Source organism: Choloepus didactylus, chromosome 2, assembly GCF_015220235.1.
Source record: "Choloepus didactylus isolate mChoDid1 chromosome 2, mChoDid1.pri, whole genome shotgun sequence".
Taxonomy (NCBI): domain Eukaryota; kingdom Metazoa; phylum Chordata; class Mammalia; order Pilosa; family Megalonychidae; genus Choloepus; species Choloepus didactylus.
The window spans coordinates 26807631-26829836 of record NC_051308.1 but is presented as its reverse complement, the minus strand read 5'-3'; the positions used below and the strand labels follow the sequence as shown (position 1 = coordinate 26829836).

Genomic DNA, 22206 nt, shown 5'->3' with positions numbered 1-22206 from the left:
TAGTAGGTTTGTTTTCACGCACTTGTATTTTGGGATTTGAGGACATCAAGTAGCCTAAATTTGTTAATGTTGTCTAGGTATTTGGTTTTGCTATCCAACTGCTTTATTGTGTGGATTTGGAGATTGAAAAATTATGGCATTGCTGCCATTTTCCCAGTCTCCCATATTAAAGGTTTTCAGTCAATCCTATTTTCAGCCTTACCCTGAACCTCTGGTTCCAGTGAACCTGCATTATGTCTCCATTTACTGAACCCATTTAGATCTTTACTTCTTCGCTAAATCACTTTATCACTCAGCCAACCATCTTCCAAGCCCCTGCCAGATGTCTCCTTTTCCATTGTGTTAACCATTGTGGAATTATAGTATGTTTTATTCCTTTTGTCATTAAGTGGAATTTCAGGTAGGAGATAAACATCTGTAGCTAATCTTTCATTCACATTCTTAATTTCCTTCATAACACAAAACATGCATAGCTAATTGAAATTTGCTTTTGATCTTTGGAATAGGTCTTTTCCAGTTTGGTTTTTAAAATTCTTTTACTGGTTTTTACAGTTTTGATTTATCTTTTTATGTTCCATTCTTAACTGCTTATCTAAATCCTCTAAGTCTCATTTAAAAATTAAAATGCTCTGGGTCTCCTTCCTTCATCCTCTATATCTCATACTTTTAAAATTCCTTTATTTCTTGTCATTTCAGATCCTCAATTGTATACATGGTTCTTTCCAGCCATCTGCATATTTCTTTGCAGAATATATATTTTATAGACCCTGCAGCTTTAGTATCTTATGTAGCCTTAAGGGCCCTTAGTTTTAAATATGTATTAAGGAGTTTTTAGCTCACACTTCAAAAAACCCACATTAAGAAAAAATTGAGGCAATTATTAAATTTAAGAATATTGATAAAAGAAGTAGTTCATTTTGTATTAGGCTGAAAACAATTTTCCATCACTGTCAACCTGTAACTCAACCAAACTTTTCAGGGATAAGAGTTCTGTTCATTTGTGTAATGCTCTTCAGCCCTTCCAACCACCCTTCTCAGCCCAGCAACTTTATTTTCCATTCAACCGTGAAGGATATAGACAGGAAATGTAGGTGGAAAAATTTAAAGTCTGGTGAAATACACTGATTTCTTCTAGGATAAAATGATTTCAGAACCAATAGAGAACTGTAGTTTTCTGCTTAGCATCCTGATACATGACAACATTACAGAAATCTTTAGATTTTTACAAATTTCTAGATACTTGCACAATTAATTTTAAAACTTACAAAAAGCTGTAAAAGATAAAATTATTCTATTTGGCTTCCTATGAACATATAAAGCTGAGCAAAAGAAACAATTACATAGTAAATATACAAATATACTCTACTTTAAAAATCGCATGGATCAAAGAAGAAATCTTTCAGGCTGGTAATTGTCTCATTTCCAAATAGGAATTTTAAACTGATAAGAGAATCTTTTGCAGGCAATAGCTTTCCAGCAGCCAGCATTTATTGGAATATTGCTCTCTGAACACGAATATATTCAGATTTATTAAATATATCCTCTTCAGCTTCTGGAGTTAGTTGGATGTTGTTTTTGACTAGAGACAGGGGATCTGGTTTCTTACAAGAAGAAAGCTTTTCAGAATCTCTGTAAAATATAAGAACATAATAACATGAATTTGGTGTGTTTTTGGGATACCAATTATTAGCAAATAAATAACCTACCAGGAAAAACAGGTATATGGCTGAGTCCCTCTTCAGTATAATCTGTCTCAATTCAGTGTACAAAATATTCAGATTTTCCTGAATATGCCCAATAAAATTTTAGTTTGGTTTCTTAGTGTCCTTTTCTGCTTTCAAAATCATCTTTCCTTGTAGGTGCTAGGCCACTAGTTATATACTAGCTAAAGGAGAATGTTTCCAGTAAGGAAACTAATTCTTTTCTCCTTAGTGTCCTTCTCAAGTTTAGCTAAGAACCGATATAGATGAAGCATGAGTTAATGGTTAAGCCCTATCTTTTACTCCCCACCCCCCTTTATTTTTTGCTGCACAGGAACTGTGTTGACAAAAATTAATTCTAATATGAAGATAACACAGGTAACAAAATTCTACCTCCAGTCAAAAGAAATTCAACATCGGTAAGCATTATGTTCTAAAAGGCATTTAAGAATATGGTTACACTCTAATTTCTCTCTAGCAGCAGTTCTCAAAATGTGAGTCATGGACCCCTGAAGATCTCCAAGATTTTCATAATAGTATTTTATCTGCCTTTTTCACTGTGCTGACATTTGTACTGATGGCACAAAAGCAGAACTGGGTAAAACTGCTGGCAACTTAGTATGACTCAGGATAGTGGCACCAAATTGTGCTTGAAGTCATTGGATTCTCCACCTCCATGCACTTGCAGTTAAAAAAAGAAAAAGCTAATCTCACTTAAGAGTTTTATTAATGAAGTAGTAAAAATCATTAATTTTATTAAATCTCAACTCTTGAGTACATTTAATATTCTGTGAGAATTTGGGAAGCACACATAAAAGCACTTCTACTACACACTGAAGCAGATGGATATCTCAAGTAAAAGCTGAACTTGCAGCTTTTTTCTACCATTTTTACCTGAAAAAAAAAACAAAAAACAAACAGATGCTATAGTTATTTAAATTTGGGTATTTGACAGGCAGCTTCTCTAAAATGAATCAACTGAGCTGTTACTTCAAAAACAAACAAACAAAAACCAAACCTAGGGAATTTGTTGCCAATAATACATTTTGAGCTTTTAAGTGAAAATTTGAATTTTGGAAAACTTTCATCTGTCATTTGACAGCTTCCTAATTCTTAAAGGCTTTGCTGACAAGATTGTGATTTTTTTGACATTGTAAAATGACATGTGTTAATATTTGGAACATATAGACTCAATGGACCAGTATTTTCCAAAGAACCAATGCATGATATCACAAAAGCATGCATGAGTAAAAGATGCATTCAAAATGTCATATACCAGTGGAGTGTGATATAACACATAGTATCAGCAGTCAGTCGATATGGTTTCAGATTCCACATTGCACTAACCTTTAAGAGTACCACTGTAGGACTTAATCAAGACTACCTTTAAAACTACCACTTGCTGAATTTTGGTGTAATGTCAAAAAAGAAAATCCACCTTTATCTTAAAAAGCTATTAACTACAAAAATGGGCAAAGTCAGATTTTCTTCATGTATTTCAACCAAAACACCCTATCACAACAGATAAACAGCTGAGTTCTCTTAAGTCAGACAGTAAAGATTTTAAAAAATGTAAAAGAATGCCATCCTTTTTTGGGGGGGGAATAAGTCATTTTTCATAAAAATGTTATCTATGTTAATATGTAATGAGCTTATTATTTTAAAATGAATTAACACCTATTTTAAAACATCTTTTAATTTCTAAGATGATTAAATGTTGAGAGATATAATTCACATAAAAACAAATCTCTTCTGGGCTCTCAATAATTTTTAAGAGTGTAAAGGATTCCTGAGAACAAAAAGTTTGAGAAACGCTGCTCTATGGTTTAAACAAAGATTTTACGCAATGAAAACTAAAAAGTAATAATCAAGCACTCATTCATTTACAAGGTGCTTTCATTCATACCATTACATCTGATTGTGACAACGTTCCTATTAGGTAGGGTTTAACCAATCGCCCTCTGTCTTTATTTATTTATTTTTAACTTTTTAAAAACCTTTAAATAAGAGCACATTTACTTTATCGAGAAAAACAAGAAAATAAACTAACAATGTAAATCAAAGCCACCCTCTGTCTAATGTTGTAAACTAACAAAAGGAAGAATTGTGTTTCAAATAGGTAAGATATACGGAGTCCTGCCCCTGTCTAAAACAAGTTTATTCTCTTTTCAATCCAGAGATAAGAAGGGAAGAAAGCTGAGAAACTTATGGCCTGGAAAAATGATTTAACAACAGAAACAGGTTTGTTTGTCATCTTCTTATTAAAAGAAGATATAGAAATTGAAGTTAAAAAATACTTATTAAGAGTCAGCTAAAAGCTAAAGGGAATAGAGGAAAATAATTCTCTTATGGTGAGAGAAACAGAAATTGATTCATAAGAAACTAGAGAAAGAGTTGGGAGAAAGAGATTGAAATTACAGAAAACAATGTTTCCATACTTTAGAATAAGAAACAAGGCCATTCTTTTTCTTTTCTTTTTTTTTTTTTTGCACATATTAGAACTGTTTATTCTGCCTGAAAGATTCTGGAGAAGTTTTACAGAAAAGTAGTTACTTGATGTGAATAAATATTTACTAAATGGTAGCAGGAGAAAGCAGAGAGAAGTGCATACACAAAGGTACAGAAACTTAAAAAATATTTTCTCTTTTCTAAATGAGAGCAGGATTCACATTTATTTATTCCCTGCATTATGTCAAACACTAAACACAATGTTTTGCATATAAGTATTGATACTCAATGATATTACTGACTTAATAAACCACTTGAAATTCTCTTTCATTCAATAAGAATATTTTGAGCCCCAATTATATTCCTAGTACCAGGCTAGGTAATATGAATAGGGATATGTGACAGATGATTCCTTGCTTTAAAGAACTTACTGTTAAAGAGGAAGACAGTCTTCTAAACAGGTAATAATAATACAATATTATAGTGGCTAGAATTAAGGTATACTAAATAAAGACGCAGCAAAGATGAAACAAAAACAAATAGCTCAGTGCAACTGTGAAAAGCTTCACAGGAAGTGTTATTTGAAGGATGCTGGAAATACAGAAGTTTTCTCTGTGGTAGGTGGGGAGAAGGACAGTCCAAGGAGAGGAGACTCTGGACAGAGGTTCAGAGTCATGAAATGCTTGGCACACTTGGGAAGTGGGAGGGGAAAGGGCCACTCACTTTTTAAATCCAAAATTTTTCCAGAGCTCATTGATTTTTATCTGCAATCCTGGCTTGTTTTCAGCATTATGATTTCTCTTCTGGATGCTTGCTGGTTTCTTGCTCAGTCCACTGACTTTGGCTGGTACTAGGGATTTGATCTTGGTTGTGGAAAGAGAGTCTGCAGAACTAGATTTGTATAGCCCAGGAACCTGCAGATTAAATATCTCATATTTTAAGACTATTCTGTACAGCAACAATCAAAATAATACATAATAAATGTACGGTAATGTGCTACTTATAAACATCTACTATAAAAATTATCATAATTATTTATAAAAGGTAATACATGTACTTAGCACAAAATTCAAGTGTTACAAAAAAAGAGAGAAAAATAAATCTCCCTCACTCCCTCATCTCCCAGTCATCTAGTTTCTCTCTCTAGTGGCAATCACTCTTACCTGTTTCTTATGTATCCACTGAAACACACACACACACACATACACAAAACTGGCAGCTTATTTCTCACTGTTGTGTACTTTGTTTTTCTCATTTAACAATATATCTTGTTTCCACCTAACACTGTGTCTTGGAGATTTTTCCACTTCATATGTAAAATTGCATTTTGTTTTGGATAGGTTGCCTGTCCTTCCATTATATGAATATGCCATAATTTATTAAAACAAATGCTGTTTCTATGGAAGGGTTGATTTTATTCAGTGGAGCAACGTAGAGTCATTCAAGTTTTGTTGTTTTGTAGGATGATGAGAACGAGGCATATAAAACAAGGTTTTAAAATTGATTAATCTGGTAGAGAATGTATAAACAATGGGAAGGTTAACACAAAATAAATGCACATGAAAAATAAAATCCTGAACTAGTGTTGGTGATGGGAAAAAAAAAGTAAAGACAAGACACAGAAAGAAAGGTTAGGATTTGGATGGGTATAGATGGTTTGTTGTTTATCTCTACCCCCTACAGAAGAATAATCAAGCTGGTGGTTATAAAGAAAAAGACAACCCTCCTATTTTGAAACCCAGTGACAAAGAAAATAATAGTTTTATTTAACAGATAAAAGCAAAAACTTTCTGAGAAAAACTGGTTAGAGGTTAAAGAAAAAAAATAAAAAAGTTTGATTTTAGATATTAAAGAGGGATATAGGGGACCAAGAGAGTGAACTCATTACACTTACTTTCCTTTTGGGAAAGTACTTTCTACATCTTTAATCCCAGCCATCACCGCAAATCATTTTGTGAGTGTCTGTCCAGAATTTTTACCATGATTATGCAAACATACCTAAGTACATGAATATTTTTGAGTATTTAAACAACCCCCCATATTTATATATTTTATATTTATGTTTTTAATATATTTGGGATTTATATTTATATAGTGTAGGTTTCACAACTTAAACACCTATAAACAGAAACATGGTCCCAGAAGTTTTGAAAATCAAGTCACTTTTGTGTAAATAAAAATACTGGTATTTTAATTTTTAATTTTGTTTATATTTTTTTGAGCACGTACCACTTCTGAAATTAAAAAAAAAAATAAATTAATGACTATTTTACCTTGTTCCTTAGATTTCTTTCTTGTCGTGAAAAATGAGATAAACGCTCCCTGAAACCTTGATTATCAAATGACTTAAAACTGCAGTCAGATTCCTGGATCCGCCAGATCAATAAAAGGAAAAAAAAATTAAATTTTTACTTTGGAATTTTTATGAAAACAAGTCAGTATTCAACACAATGAAAAACAAGTAAAATGCGAAAATCCGTGTTAAAAAAGTAATTTCATAGAAAAGAAAAGTGTAAAAACATCAGATAGAGTTAATAAAAGAAAAGGATTAATACGAAAAGGATCATTTTTGCCAGTGATTTCGTTAAAGAAACTAGCAGTTGTTTTAGCAGAAGTAAACTGTATAGAGTATATATTTAAAATTGAAGGCTTTTCTGAACCATTTCAGAAATTTGTCAAAATGCCAACCAAGATCAAAGAGTTCCCCTTCTCCAATGCTATTGTTTTATCCAAGCTTGGCTAATAGTTTTCATAAATTACTAACAACAAAAATTGAACTAGTACAGGTCTATATCTCCTCTTTTAATTGTTTAACATGTTTGACATTAAAGAGAAAAAATGGCATCTAATTTCAAGAAATAGATTAGTTAGCATTGTATCAAATGCATATTTAACGTCAGCAATGAAATTTAAAACATACTGTCTACTCCCAATCCCACTTTATAAGATTTCTCTGTAGACGGAGAGTTCTCTCATAATCTGGATTCCCGCAAAAGTCAAAGAAAAAAGGACAATGAAAGGAAATTCAGAAGACCACATTTCTCCATTGTTTCTAAGAGGGCTTTATATAACATTATATATTTAAAAAACAATCTGATAGTGAAAAACGCACCATTAATTTGTAACTTACAAATGCTAATATTCCTTACTCATGGCTAATAGTAGCAGTACTTCTGGACTAAGTAATTTCTTAAAATAAAAGTTATAAGTTATAGGCTAGGATTAATTCACTTCAAATGGGGCAGTGAACTCAATACACATAGTCTACAGCTGTTGCATCTCATATTATGGTAAAGTACCAATGGAAGGCTCCAATAGCAAAACATTTTCTTCAGAGCCAAACATATCAAAATGAAACCTCAACAGTCTTGCAGCTTTCTGTAACATTTTCTGAATCAAAGAAAGATTAGTTTTTATGTTCACTTTTAGCATCAAATTCTTGGAGAATTCATAATTCATTTACCCTAATAGGCATTTGTTACATCTGGTGGTAAAAGAGAGGACTTAATGGATGATTCCATGTTGTGTTTCTGTATGTGTCTATAACTTAGTGCAAAAAATGGTCAGCCCAGACAACAGAAGAGTGGAGATTTCTGGTCAGCGTGATCAGCCCATGGCCAGGGAGCTAGTAAAGTTTCTCAGTAAAACATGGCTAAAAGTGTAAGTGGAAGAGTAAGATGCATGCTGGAAAAAGAAAATAACTCAAAGGAGCTCAGAAAAGTGAAAGATGTTCAAGAATAGCAACTGTAATGGTACCCAAACAGTGCCAAGAGAAAATGCAATATGAGGTGAAAAATGAAAAAAAATACTGCATTAAAATGGAGGCTAATATCAAAATAAACAGCCTTCCAGATCAGCATGGACAGTATTCAGTATGAATGAACCAGAGGTGAAGAAAACGGCAGAAGGCAAAGCTAGAGAAAGGAAAAAGAAAACCAAAAGCCTCAAAGGTAGCTAGGGTTTGGCTTGGCCTATTCTTAAGAATTTGAAAAATGCCACAAGGAACAGATTTTGGATTAGATTATATAAACTGATTTTGGCTTTCTCTAAATGAAGACAATTTGTTTTCACATTTTAACTAGGTGGTTTTCTTCAATTTGAGTCCAGTTCAACTCAAGTTTCCCTTGGGAACCTGAAAACAAATTTCTTTTTGATGAATACAAGCTATACTGCTTTACTGGATGCTGTCCAATATCCATAAATATCAGGCATCAAAATTCTGTCAAATACTACTGTGGCTATAATTGTTCTTACAAATTGGTAATTACAGTCATTAAAGATAAAACAAGTTATGCTATATTGATAAATTTGAGATAACTCAGATTAAAGAAAGCTATTATGCCATCATGCCATTTAAAAATATGTCACTGAATCTTATGGGTACTTATTTGGAGTTTTGATTTTGTATAAGTCAGAATAAAAGATACTTTGTATATAAGGAAAAATGGTTAGGATGCTTTTATTAATTTAAAACAGAAAAACAGAAAATCACTTGTATCACTATTTTGTTTTGTTATAAGGGGGGAAGTTTAGAAAGCTAAGATTGGTGCCATCACCATAGGGCCATTTCTTTACAAGGTCTCAAATGTGAATTCAAGAATATGTTAAAAATTTAAATATTCTATTTATAACGTTTTGTCATTTCATAGCTTGTCATTCTGCTTAGGTATTAACTGTTCTACAACTTGAGACATCCATTAGTGGAACAGATTTTGGATTCAGGAGTGAAACACATAGTGATTCAGAAGGTAAATAGTTACACTGAATGCACAAGAGAACATAAACATGAAAGATACAGATGAATAAAATGTAAACTTTCTACCCTTTTAGGAGTTACAGTGAAAAATTGACAGTCAATCATTTCCATAATTTAGGCAAAATTCTCAATGCTCTGATTAATACCCTATTTTCTCTTACATATGAATTTGAAATCAAAGTCTTCATAATTTGACTTACCTCTGAATCTGAATCCTTGCTAGAAGGCTGAGAAAGTTTTGATGCATTTAAGCTGTGTGGTGATAATTCCATGCTTTCTTGAGACTGTGAAGGCCACTCTACTTCATTTAAGAGATGGGATCTCTCACCCAGCATATCACTCCTTACTTGAGCTATATTAGATATCTTCTTATTCTCAGGCAGAGAAGTGGGAGAATCACTCTCTCTACGGAACTGCTGCAGGGCTGTGCCTGGAGAGGGGCTAGGAGTTCTTGAAAAATCTCCAAGGCTTCCAGACCAACTAAAACAACTTCTTTGTGTCCCCAAAGTGGGTGGTGAAATGGTCCTTGTGAATTTGTTGGTCTTAAAAGACTGAGATTCTTCATCAGCAAACACAGTTACATTTTCTGGAATCTGATCACTTGAATTATGTGCTACATTTGTATCAACCAACTTCTTGTCATCTGAACAATCTGATTCATTTAGTTTTGTCTCGTTATCTGTGACAGCACTTTCATCTAAAGGCTGGCTGCTCTCTTTCTGTGATGCACAGTCAGCAGAATCCAGAGAATTGCAAAAAAACCTAATACAGAAATAATGGATGAGTATATTTCAGAGATTTCTCACAAGGGTCTCAAGATTCAAAATAGAATTGTCTAGTTTCTTTTTAAAAAGTCTCATAAACTTATAATTTCATAAATAAAGGCAATATAGATCTTGAGTTTCATTAAAAGTTTAAATTTTGATTATGCTGACATCCATACATTTAGAGATTTATTTATATAATGGATTTTTAGATAGAACCGTCTTAAAGCAGTTATTGACACACATATATTTGCAGTTCTTTCTCCCAACCTGTTTAACTCTCAAACAGAATATAAGCTCCTTAAGGACAGGTGCTGTTTCTTATGTCTTTGTATCCACAGTACCTGGGATAGTGGCTGACGGTCAAATATTTGAACAGATGTAGAAATATACAACAAAAAGGACTTTTTGCAACAGTCTATCTGATCTTTCTGCTCCATTTTTGACACTCTCAAATCCATTTTTTTTTTATAGCGTACTCAGGAATAGAAATCTATCTACAACAGAAATCTAATCTTACCCCTCTTCTGATTAAAACTCTTCAAATGTTTTCCATCACCTGTAAAGCATACAGGCCTTCCGTGAACAGGCCTCTTGCCTATTTATGCTCCCTCATCGGCCACCTTTCCCAGACTTGCATTTTGGTAGTTTATCCCTACTCCATGCCATTGCCCACCTCATCCCCCATGCCTTTGGTCAAGCTGTTTACCCTACTGGGAAAATACTTGGTTCCCGTCTTTGCTTCACCCTGCTACTCACTTCAACCTGGTAGTGATGTCTAACACGACCTCTCACACTTTCCATTCATTGCCCCGGCAATAGATGCACCTTTCATGCCCTCAAAACACTCCAAGCATGCTTTTATCATTGTACTTATCACACTATATGGAAATATTTTGTTAACGTATGTATTTTCTCAATTAGACTATATGCTTCTCAAGAACAGAGTCTATGTCTTTTCCATTTTTATAACCACGGCACTGAGTATAGTATCGGATTCTCAATATTAGATATAATCTACAGTCATCTATATTTGAATATATTTCTTAAAAAATTTTTTTGCAAAATTGTATTTAGCGACACAGGTGGTGACAGGCTGACAGGTGCACCTGCTGGGCAGAAAAGCACAGGTGTATCAATCCTCTAAGAAAAGCCATCAGGGAAACCAGATACTGAATATTTCCTCCTTCTGTGACCTGAGCCTGTTCTTGTCTGGGAAAACCTGATTGGGGTGGCCTAGGAGGTCAGATGCCTAGACAACAGAAAACTGCAACCTACACTAAGAAAAACGAAGCTATGGCCCAGTCAAAGGGACAAACGTACACTTCAACTGAGATACAGGAATTTAAACAACTAATGCTAGATCAATTCAAAAAGTTTACAGAATATTTCACAAAAGAGATAGAGGCTGTAAAGAAAACACTGGGCATACATAAAGCAGAAATCGAAAGTTCAAAAAAACACCTAGTAGAATCTATAGAAATGAAAGGCACAACACAAGAGATGAAAGACACAATGGAAACATACAACAGCAGATCTCAAGAGGCAGAAGAAAACACTCAAGAACTGGAGAACAAAACACCTGAAAGCCTACATGCAAAGGAGCAGATGGAGAAAAGAACAAAAAAACATGAGCAATGTCTCCGGGAACTTAAAGATGAAACAGTACAAGAATGTACGTATCATTGGTGTCCCAGAAAGAGAAGAGAAGGGAAAAGGGGCAGAGACAATAATAGAGGAAATAATTAATGAAAATTTCCCATCTCTTATGAAAGACATAAAATTACAGATCCAAGACGCGCAGCGTACTCCAAACAGAAGAGATCTGAATAGGCCTACGCCAAGACACTTAATAATCAGATTATCAAATGTCAAAGACAAAGAGAGAATCCTGAAAGCAGCAAGAGAAAAGTGATCCATCACATACAAAGGAAGCTTAATAAGACTATGTGCGGATCTCTCAGCAGAAACCATGGAGGCAAGAAGGAAGTGGTGTGATATATTTAAGATACTGAAAGAGAAAAAATGCCAACCAAGAATCCTATATCGAGCAAAGCTGTCCTTCAAATATGAGGGAGAGCTAAAAATATTTTCCGACAAACAGACAATGAGAGACTTTGTGAACAAGACACCCGCCCTACAGGAAATACTAAAGGGAGTACTACAGAGTGATAGGAGAAGACAGGAGTGTGTGGTTTGGAACACAATTTTGGGAGATAGTAGCACAGCAATGTAAGTACACTGAACAAAGATAACTATGAATATAGTTGAGAGAGGAAGTTTGGGAGCATGTGAGACACCAGAAGAAAGGAGGAAAGATAACGACTGGGACTGTGTAACTTGGTGAAATCTAGAGTGCTCAACAATTGTGATAAAATGTACAAATATGTTCTTTTACGAGGGAGAACAAGCAAATGTCAACCTTGCAAGGTGTTAAAAATGGGGAGGCATTGGGGGAGGGATGCAATCAATGTACACTACAGACTGTAACTAACAGAATCATTTTATTATGCTTCCTTTAATGTAACAAAGGCGATATACCAAGGTAAACGCAGATAAGAGGGAGGGATAGGGGAGGCATGTTACACACTTGACATTGGTGGTGGTGTCTGACTCTTTACTCTACTTTGATTTAAGGTTACTTTTCCTTTTGCTACTTCCTAGCTGCCATTTTTTCCTCTTTCTTTTGCCTCTCTACCTTCCTTGACTCTCCCTCCTGCCTTGTGGAAGAAATGTAGATGCCCTTATATAGTGGTGAAGGTGGTGAACACATCAATATATGACCATACAGAGAACCGATTGTTTACTTAGGATGGAATGTATGGTGTGTGAACAAAACCATCTTAAAAAAAAAAAAAAATGGGTTGAGGACAGAACCTCAAGGGCAATATACTGAGTGAAATAAGCCAGACACATAAGGACAAATATTGCAGGGTCTCACTGATAAGAACTAATTATAATATGTAAACTCATAGACATGAAATATAAGGTACCAAGATATAGGACGAGGCTTAAGAGTGGGGAGTGGTTGCTTAGTATGAGCAGAATGTCCAACTAGGATGAACTTAAATGTTTGGAAATGAACAGAGGTGACAGTAGCAAGATGTGAGAATAACTAACAGTGCCGAATGGTGCATGAATGAGGTGGAAAGGGGAAGCTCAGAGTCATATATGTCACCAGAAGGAAAGTTGGAGGTCAAAAGATGGGAATGTATAAAACTGAACCCTATGGTGGGCAATGTCCATGATTAACTGTACAAATATTAGACAACTCTTCCATGAACCAGAACAAATATATGACAATACAATTAGAAGTTAATAATAGATGGGCATATAGGGAAGAAATATACACCTACTGCAAACTATATACTACAGTTAGTAGTATTTTAACATTCTTTCATAAACAGTAACAAACGTACTATACCAACAGTATGAGTCAACAATTGAGGGGGGTTGGTTAGGGAAATGGGAGAATTCGAGTTTCCTTTTCTTTCTTTTTTTTTTGTTTTTTTCCTTTTTACATCTTTCACTTTATTTCTTGTCTGGAGTAATGAAAAGGTTCTAAAAATTGAACAAAAATTAAGTGTGGTGATGGATGCACAGCTGTATGAGGGTACCAGGGGCAACTGATTGTACACTTTGGATCTTTGGATAATTGTATAGTATCTGAACAATCCCAATAAAAATTAAAAAAAAAAAAAAAAAATTGATCAGCTAAGTCAGACTCTAGAACACAGGTTACCAGGCGTGGGGTGGGGAATGGGGAGCTAATGCTTAATTAGTAGAGTCTATTTGGGGCAATGGAAACATTTTGGTAATGGATGTTTGTGATGGTTGCACAACGTTGTGAAATGTAATTAACAACACTGAATTATGTTTGAACCAAGATAAAAGGGGAAGTTTCAGGCTGTATATATGTTACTAGAAAAAATTTTTTTAAAAAAACCCTAAAACTATACACAACAAACAGTGAACCCTCATGTAAACTATGGACTGTAGTTAATAGTACAATTATAGCAATATTCTTTCAATTGTAACAAAGGTACCACACTAATACAAAATGTTAATAACAGGGAAAACTGTGTGTGAGTGTGGGGATGGGGGGGTACATGGGAATTCTATATTTGTATAGTTTTTCTGTAACCCTACAACTCCTCTAATTAAAATTAAAAAAAAAAATTGTATTTAGCTCATCAAAGAGCCTAAAAAAGTAGAATCAAAGAAAGGGAGAGGGGGACCCCTCCCAAAATAACAGAAGTTCTTGGAAACAAAACATAATGACTGGGTTGACGGTATACTCTTGTTTTGGTTCTGTACGGAGAGATTATAAAAGCAGTAGAAATTCAAGGGGGCAGCACAGCATTTAGGTCTGAACTAAAGGCCATACATGATAAAATTATAATTGAATTAGGGCAGGTCCTACAGCTACCCCCAAGTAGATTCAACGTTTATTCACAAAATTAAAATAAATATCAATAGATTATATAATACAATAGACAAACAACTGTAGGAAGATATAACCATACCTGCTTTTGATCCCCGGAACCACAACTGCACCACTTTCATGATTTTTTCTCTGTAAAAGTGTTGCAAATTTATTTCTTGTCCGAGGTGGTGTGCTTAAGCTTTTTTTAATAGTAGTTCCATCTACCAGGTCAGGCAGGAGCATTTCAGAAGAGTTCAGTGATTTATTACCTTCACAGTTATCTTTCTTGGTCTTCTTTGTAAATGAAAGAGCATATTGACTCATCAGATCATCTTCTGACAGCTCTTCTAAATAAAGATAAAATTATTTGTTTAAGTCTTTATCTCACCTGTAGTTAGAGATATGGCCTTAACTTCACAGTTTATAACCCACTCTTCAAGGAATGAAGTATTATTTTATTAAACTATGCCTTACAAAAGGAAATACAAGGATGGTTCAAAAAAATTCTTTTAACTATGTTTAAAAATCTCACAAATCAGTTAAGATTTAATGTCAATACTCTGTATGGTTTTATGTGAAATGACTCAAACCAAAATTTCAGGACATATGTTTTTTATATATTCTTGTTATAGAAAGCACCTAATTTTGAATGTAAAAAAATTTTTTTAAAGGCAACTTTCATATAAATGTGTGATTAATTTAATGATTACTTGAAAAGATGCTCCAATAAAATTAGCCCCTATTTATACATACCATCTATGTGTTACAGTTTTACAATATGAGTCATGTACTCAGAAACAATTTGTGCTCTAGTTCTGATCCTCATTACCTAGCTATGAAGCTTTGGAAGACTGCTGTGATCAAATGAATTCTGTGATATTAGAATAAATCATAAGATTAAATAATACAAAAGGTTAAGCCTGAGATAGTCAAGGACATAAACATAGCACCCAGGACTAATTCTCAGAGCCCGAATAACTTCCATTCCATGGAGGTGTAAGTGCACACTACTCTAATCACTAAAAAGTTGGTAGGATGATTGGGGAACCAATATACCAGTGACAAGAAGATGATGCCTCAAATTTTTAAAAGGCATAGCTCTTTAAAGCGCTATAGATCTTCATACTAGATTTTGATCCCTGTTAATAAAAGTATAAATCTGTTTATTACACAGGAAATTGTGAGCCCTCTGAGAAGAAAAAAATGTATTCTAGGATTTCCAGCAAGGCTTCACCAAGAATAAGCCACATCAGACTTAACTTATTTCCTTTTTGAGATAAGGGTCCTAAACTAGCTATTTGGGGAATTCTATAGCTCTAACACATCTTGATTGAGCAGGACATTTCAGTTTCTCTCAAATTATCCTAGTGAGAAATGTGGTCAACTATCTATTGTATATTAGTTAGGTGGACTGTGGATTAACAGCAAGCTGAATAGCCCTGAGTCTGGTGGCAACTGTTATTCTGAAAGGAGGTCTGTCTCTAGAGTAGTGCTACAGAGTTCTGTACTTGCTCTGACTCAATTAAATGTTATGCAACCATACACATTTTAACCAAAACTTTAAGACATAGGGAGCCATCCTTCTCAAATTTTCAGATGATAAAGATAATGGCCATATATTAGAAAATAATACAAAGATTCAAAAAAGAAGAAAATAAATAACAGGCAGAATAATGGAGTAAAATGAATAGGATTACCTCAGCAGGACTAACTGAAAGATATAATTGTACCTGGCTTAACAGCAACCAATGGATTCTGATTATAAACTCAGTAAAAACTAGCTAAGTGACAAGAAGGCAATCTTGCTTTGCAATAATAATCACGCAGATTCTGGATGAAGGACTGAAATAGTCCCACAATTCTAAATATTTATTCTATTCTATGGTAACCAGACCATATCTCCATAGTCATACTTACTGCAATAGTTACACAATTATTAAAAAACTAGATTGCATCCAAAGCACAACCTGGATAGATAAGGGATGTTTACCCTGGAAAAGAAGAAATTTAGGAGGGTCACAATGGCTGTCCCAGAGTATCTGAAGGGCTATCAAAAGAAGGATTAGATTAAATTTACTCTTCTTTTCTTTTGTTTTTATGTTTGTGGGTGCCCAGGAGACACTGGTAAATAGAAGTTATATCAAAGCAGAGTTAGTTTGGCATAAAGAATTTATTGAGTATGAACCTTCTACATAAAAAGAATAGGCTGTCTTGATGGTAGGAAAAGAGAAGAAACTAAAATGTATAGTACTTTTACTATGTACCAGGTGATTCCATATATTTGCACACATGTAATAGATGCAAAAACTTGTGAAATAGGCAGTATCATTCCCATTTCAGATGAGGAGACAAAGGTCCAGTGATAACTAACATGAAAAAGACTCAGGTACATAAAGAACTAGGACATTTTGGTCAAACATGTATATCATCCCAAATTTAAAACATAAAAATATGAATTAAAAGTTCTCAAAAGGCTTTGTTTGGTTTTTGTTGTTAAGTTTTTTATTCAGGTAGATGTCTAAAGGAAGGATGAGAGAAAGAACAGATGCTGTAAAATTGTTCTTATTGGTTGAACGCCTGGAAGAGGACAGAGGTGTTGGAAGCACATTTTTGTGGGAATAATTAACTGTGCTGAATGGTGTGTGAATGTGGTGGAAAGAGAAAATTTAGAGTCATGTATGTCACCAGAAGAAAAGTTGGAGGTTAAAATGTGAGAATGTATAACACAGTGAATCTTGTGGTGGGCAATGACTGTGATTAACTGTACAAATATAAAAAAGTTCTTTCACGAACTAGAAAAATTATATGACACTATTACAAGGAGTTAATAATAGAGGGGTATATGGGAAAAAATATACCCATTGCAACTACAGACCATAGTTAATAGTAATTAATATGTTAATATTCTTTCATCAACAGTAACAAATGTACACACAAATACTATAGGTCAATAATGGGGGGGGATAAGAGGTATGGGATGTTTAAGATTTGAGTTTTTTAAATTTTTATTTCTTTTCTGCAGTAATGAGAATGTTCTAAAATTGATCATGGGGATGTATGCACAACTATGTGGCGATACTATGAGCAATTGTAAATTTCAGATAGTTTGTATGGTTTGTGAGTTTACCTCAATAAAATTGCATTTAAAAAAATACAATAAAAAGTTGTTCTTTCTACTTCTAAATGTATTCTATACTGAAAAAAAAAAGATCACACTTTGTCCAAATATCTAGTATTCACTCTCAGCACCTGTTCAACATTGAGATTCTAGTAGATAAGAAATAGACATAAAAGACATCCAGATTTGAAAATACTAAAGAAACTCAAATGAAAAAGGTTAGCAAGGTTGCAGAATATAAGATTAATATACAAATATCAATCGTATTTCTACATATATTAACAATAAACAATTAGAGATTGAAATAACAAAAAAAAAAACATTTGCAACAGTACCAAAAATTAGAGATTCTTAGGGATAAATTTGACAATAGATGTGCAAGACATATATTCTGAAAGCTACTAAGCATTGCTAAAGGCTGCAATTAAAGACTTAAACAACTGAATCATAAGACCGAACATTGTTAAGATGGCAATTCTCCCAAAATTGATCCATAGTTTCAACTATATCTCAATTAAAATCCCACCAGGCTTTCTGTAGAAGTTAACAATCTGATTCTAAAATTGGAAATGCAAAATACATAGACACGCCAAAACAACTTTCTAAAAAGAAGAACTTAGAGGACTTAAAATTATCTAATGTTAAGATTTACTGTAAAGCAACAGTAAGAGAGACAGTGTGGTTGGCATAAAGATAGGTAAAGAGATCAATGTACAGAACACAGAGCCCAGAAATACCCAGACATAAATGGTCAACTGATTTTTGACAAATGTGTCAAGGCAATTCAGTGAGAAAAGGATAACAATTGGATTGTCATATTAAAAAAAATGAACATTGACTTAATTTACCTTACACCATATACAAAAAAATTAACTTGAGATGGACCATAGACTTCAATGTAAGACCTAAAACTATAAAATTCCTAGAAGAAAACAGAAGAGAAAATCTTAATCACTGTAGCAGTTTGAAACCGTTATGGACCCTAGAAGAGCCATGATTTTTTTAATCCAATCTTTTTGGGTGGAACCTTCTGATTGAGTGTTTCCATGGAGATGTAACTCACCGAACTGTGGGTGAGACCTTTGATTAAATTATTTCCATGGAGGTGTGGACTCCCTCCATTCAGGGCGGGTCTTGATTAGTTCACTGAATACTTAAGAGGGCTCAAGAGCCGACACAGACAGACACTTGGAGACACTTGGAGATGTAGACAGAAGGAGGTTTGGAGATGCTAAGCTAAGAGATGAAGCCCAGAGTTTGCCCCAGAGAAGCTAAGAGAGGACCCCTAGATGTTTAGAGAGAAATGCCCTGGGAGAAAGAAGGAGGATGCACAGGAGCTGAGAAAGAGGAGTGAAAACAGAAGTCCAGAGACATTTTGGAGAAAGCCATTTTGAAACACAACCCAGGAACAAAGGACCAGGAGACACCAGCTACGTGCCTTCCCAGCTGACAGGGGTGTTCTGGACACCATCGCCATTCTTCAGTGAAGGCATCCTCTTATTGATGCCTTAGTATGGGCACTTTTATGGCCTTAGAACTGTAAATTTGTAACTGAATAAATCCCTTTTATAAAAGCCAATCCATTTCTGGTATTTTGCATAATGGCAGCTCTAGCAAACAAGAACAGTCACTTTAAATTTGGTAAAGTTTTCTTAAATGTGACCAGTACACACTAGTATTTCACAAAAACAAAGTACATACCATTTCTTGGTCTTTTCACAACCAGTGATTTTCTTGGAAGATTTAAGCTTTTAGTACTAATCATTTGTTCAATGCCCACAGTACTTGGATTTTCCTTCAATGGAGTTGCATTTGAAACATTATCCAGCTCAAGCCGAGGGCAATAATTCCTATGCCAAATGCTATTTGTATTAGATGACTTTTGACATGTTTTGTCATTCCAACCATGACTTCTTGATTGAACAGGCTAAAACAGAAAAAGAAAAAAAAAAGCTACTTAAAGAAGGAAAATAGTCAATTTGTTTCCCTCTGTATTAATATAAATCAAAATATATAAAATCACCCTTCAAAAGAAGAGCTTTTGATAAACTATCTGTCCTCTAATAACAATTTCTATACTTTTCCATTGCATGTGTCTTCTACCTCTAGTTCTGCTTCTCTTCTAATGAAGGTCAAACAAACTTGTTAGCTCATTTCTAATAATAAAAAAATAAATCTTACTAAGATGAACCAAGCAAGAAATGAGACTGCATTTGATGAAATGTGGTCAGGAAAAAACAAAAACCCTAGTTTAAATTGAGTATTATTTCAATATTCAATATTTATAGTTTAATAATTATCTGGCAATATGCCTCTAAGTAAGCATTTGCATACATTTTACAATGCCCCTTCAAGTTAAGTAAAATTATGAATTTAAAGTAATCAACTATTCCATATCTGGAAATAGGTTGAGTTCCACCAAAACACTCAAAGTTGCAATGTACTGACGTCTATTAGACCCACACATGGTACGATCTTTAGTTGACAAAAGCAGGGGACAGAACTCTACTCTTTAGGCTGTTTTGAGAGTTGCATAACATTTTCTCTGAGAAAGTGCTTATTGCCAGTTAGTACTGTTAAGCAGCCATTTTTAAAGTTTAATATAATTTATTCACAATTACAACATATTTTAGAAGGAAATGATCTGCTAAGAGCATATCAATAAGACAGCAGGATAACCTAAGAGAAAAAATTAACAATATTTTAAAAATGATAATGCTTTGGGCATGAATCTTACCTGAAAGAAATCCCACTGAAATTGGAAACTAATCTAAGTCTTTCCTTTAAAGAGGAAAAATAAATAAATATGTTCAGGACATCCCTTGCAAATTATAAGAAAGATGATTTAGAATTGAGGGGATAGGTACAAAAAATAAAGTAAGCAGCTTGGCTCATGCATTAGATCCCATTGACGGTATTATTGAAAAAGAGAGAGAGAGACATGCAAATAGACAAGCAGACTAGGAAGAGTAAATTCTAGATGTATGAAAAGAATTAAGTTTTTTTGGTATACAATTAGTGTTTCCTACAGAAGTTTCTCTTTGGGAAAGAGATAAGGATTTAGGTTTACGAAGGATGGCTATTTTAGTAATCCATAACATTCCCATTCAGATCTTGATGTATTCAATACAACTATTTTTGAATTTCTGGGACAAAATAAAAAACTTAAGAGTCTTTCCTGAGGAAATTATAACCTCAATAATTCAAATGTATTAAGATAGTGGAATAAACATTTTTCAGTCCTTTTCCTTCAATATCACACCACCACCCCCAACAATAAGAACACAAACACAGAAAATTTAAGAGATATCTATAACTTCCAAACTGTAGTAGAGATAGTATGGATGGAGGAATTTAAAGGACTTAGAGAAAAGAGATCAAACCGAAGTGTTAACAGAGGAGAAAACCAATGAGAAGCCAGTTCTACCTAGAGAAACCTGGAGAAAGTCTCAGGAATTTAAGGCACCAGGTACCATAGAGGCCAGAGATGAGGTAAGGGACGAAAAAAGAGGGATTTTTGACCCTCATATCCATTCTGAATATATAGTCAGTAACACCCACCCTGCTTTCAGAACCTGAGCAATTGGGCCTATGAAACCCAGAAGCAGTAAGATAGAATTAGGAGCTGCAAAAGTGGGGAGCATCCATTTGTCTGAAAATACAGTCTGAAATGAAAGGCTGATTGTCAAATGGTGAGGAACTGCCCTCACTGTGATGGTTAGGTTCATGTGTCAACTTGGCCAGATGTTGGTACCCAGATGTATGATCAAGGAAGCACTGGCCTAACCATTACTGCAAGGACATTTGTGGCTGGTTAATAAACCAGAAGGCTGGTTTATTAAATCATCAGTCAACTGATTGTATCTGTGGCTGATTATATCAACGAAGGGGTACCTTCTCCAATGAGAGAATTCAATCAGCTGGATTTAATCCAATGAATAGACTTTCAAGGGAGAACCTTTTTTTTTTTATCTTCATTTTATTGAGATATATTCACATACCACGCAGTCATACAAAACAAATCGTACTTTCGATTGTTTACAGTACCATTACATAGTTGTACATTCATCACCTAAATCAATCCCTGACACCTTCATTAGCACACACACAAAAATAACAAGAATAATAATTACAGTGAAAAAGACCAATTGAAGTAAAAAAGAACACTGGGTACCTTTGTCTGTTTGTTTCCTTCCCATATTTTTCTACTCATCCATCCATAAACTAGACAAAGTGGAGTGTGGTCCTTATGGCTTTCCCAATCCCATTGTCACCCCTCATAAGCTACATTTTTATACAACTGTCTTTGAGATTCATGGGTTCTGGGTTGTAGTTTGATAGTTTCAGGTATCCACCACCAGCTACCCCAATTCTTTAGAACCTAAAAAGGGTTGTCTAAAGTGTGCGTAAGAGTGCCCACCAGAGTGACCTCTTGGCTCCTTTTGGAATCTCTCTGCCACTGAAGCTTATTTCATTTCCTTTCACATCCCCCTTTTGGTCAAGAAGATGTTCTCCGTCCCACGATGCCAGGTCTACATTCCTCCCCGGGAGTCATATTCCACGTTGCCAGGGAGATTCACTCCCCTGGGTGTCAGATCCCACGTAGTGGGGAGGGCAGTGATTTCAGCTGCCAGGTTGGCTTAGCCAGAGAGAGAGGGCCACATCTGAGCAACAAAGAGGCATTCGGGAGGAGGCTCTTAGGCACAACCATAGGGAGGCCTAGCCTCTCCTTTGCAGCAACCGTCTTCCCAAGGGTAAAACCTATGGTAGAGGGCTCAACCCATCAAACCACCAGTCCCCTATGTCTGTGGTCATGTTAGCAACCATGCAGGTGGGGTAGGCGAATACCCCTGCATTCTCCGCAGGTTGAAGAGGGAGAACCTTAACTTGTACAGCCAGCCAGCCTCTTCTGGGGAGTTCACTGAAGACCTTCATCAGAGATGCCAGCTCGCTGCCTGCCCTATGGAATTTGGACTCATGCCTCCCCAGTTCCA

At 34.8% G+C, this 22206-nt stretch overlaps 1 protein-coding gene across 1 annotated transcript in view; it reads right to left on the bottom strand.

Annotated features, from left to right (window-relative positions):
* Positions 1–982: 982 nt before the first annotated feature.
* Positions 983–22206, bottom strand: part of EXO1 (exonuclease 1) — a 38407-nt gene continuing 17183 nt past the window's right edge. Inside the window, exons 8-13 of the mRNA XM_037811166.1 lie at positions 18914–19139; positions 14195–14441; positions 9105–9666; positions 6422–6514; positions 4872–5062; positions 983–1629 (exon numbers count right to left, since the gene is read on the bottom strand). Coding sequence (XP_037667094.1) covers positions 1488–1629; positions 4872–5062; positions 6422–6514; positions 9105–9666; positions 14195–14441; positions 18914–19139 — 1461 coding nt within the window. The 3' untranslated portion in view covers positions 983–1487. The remainder of the gene's footprint in view (positions 1630–4871; positions 5063–6421; positions 6515–9104; positions 9667–14194; positions 14442–18913; positions 19140–22206) is intronic.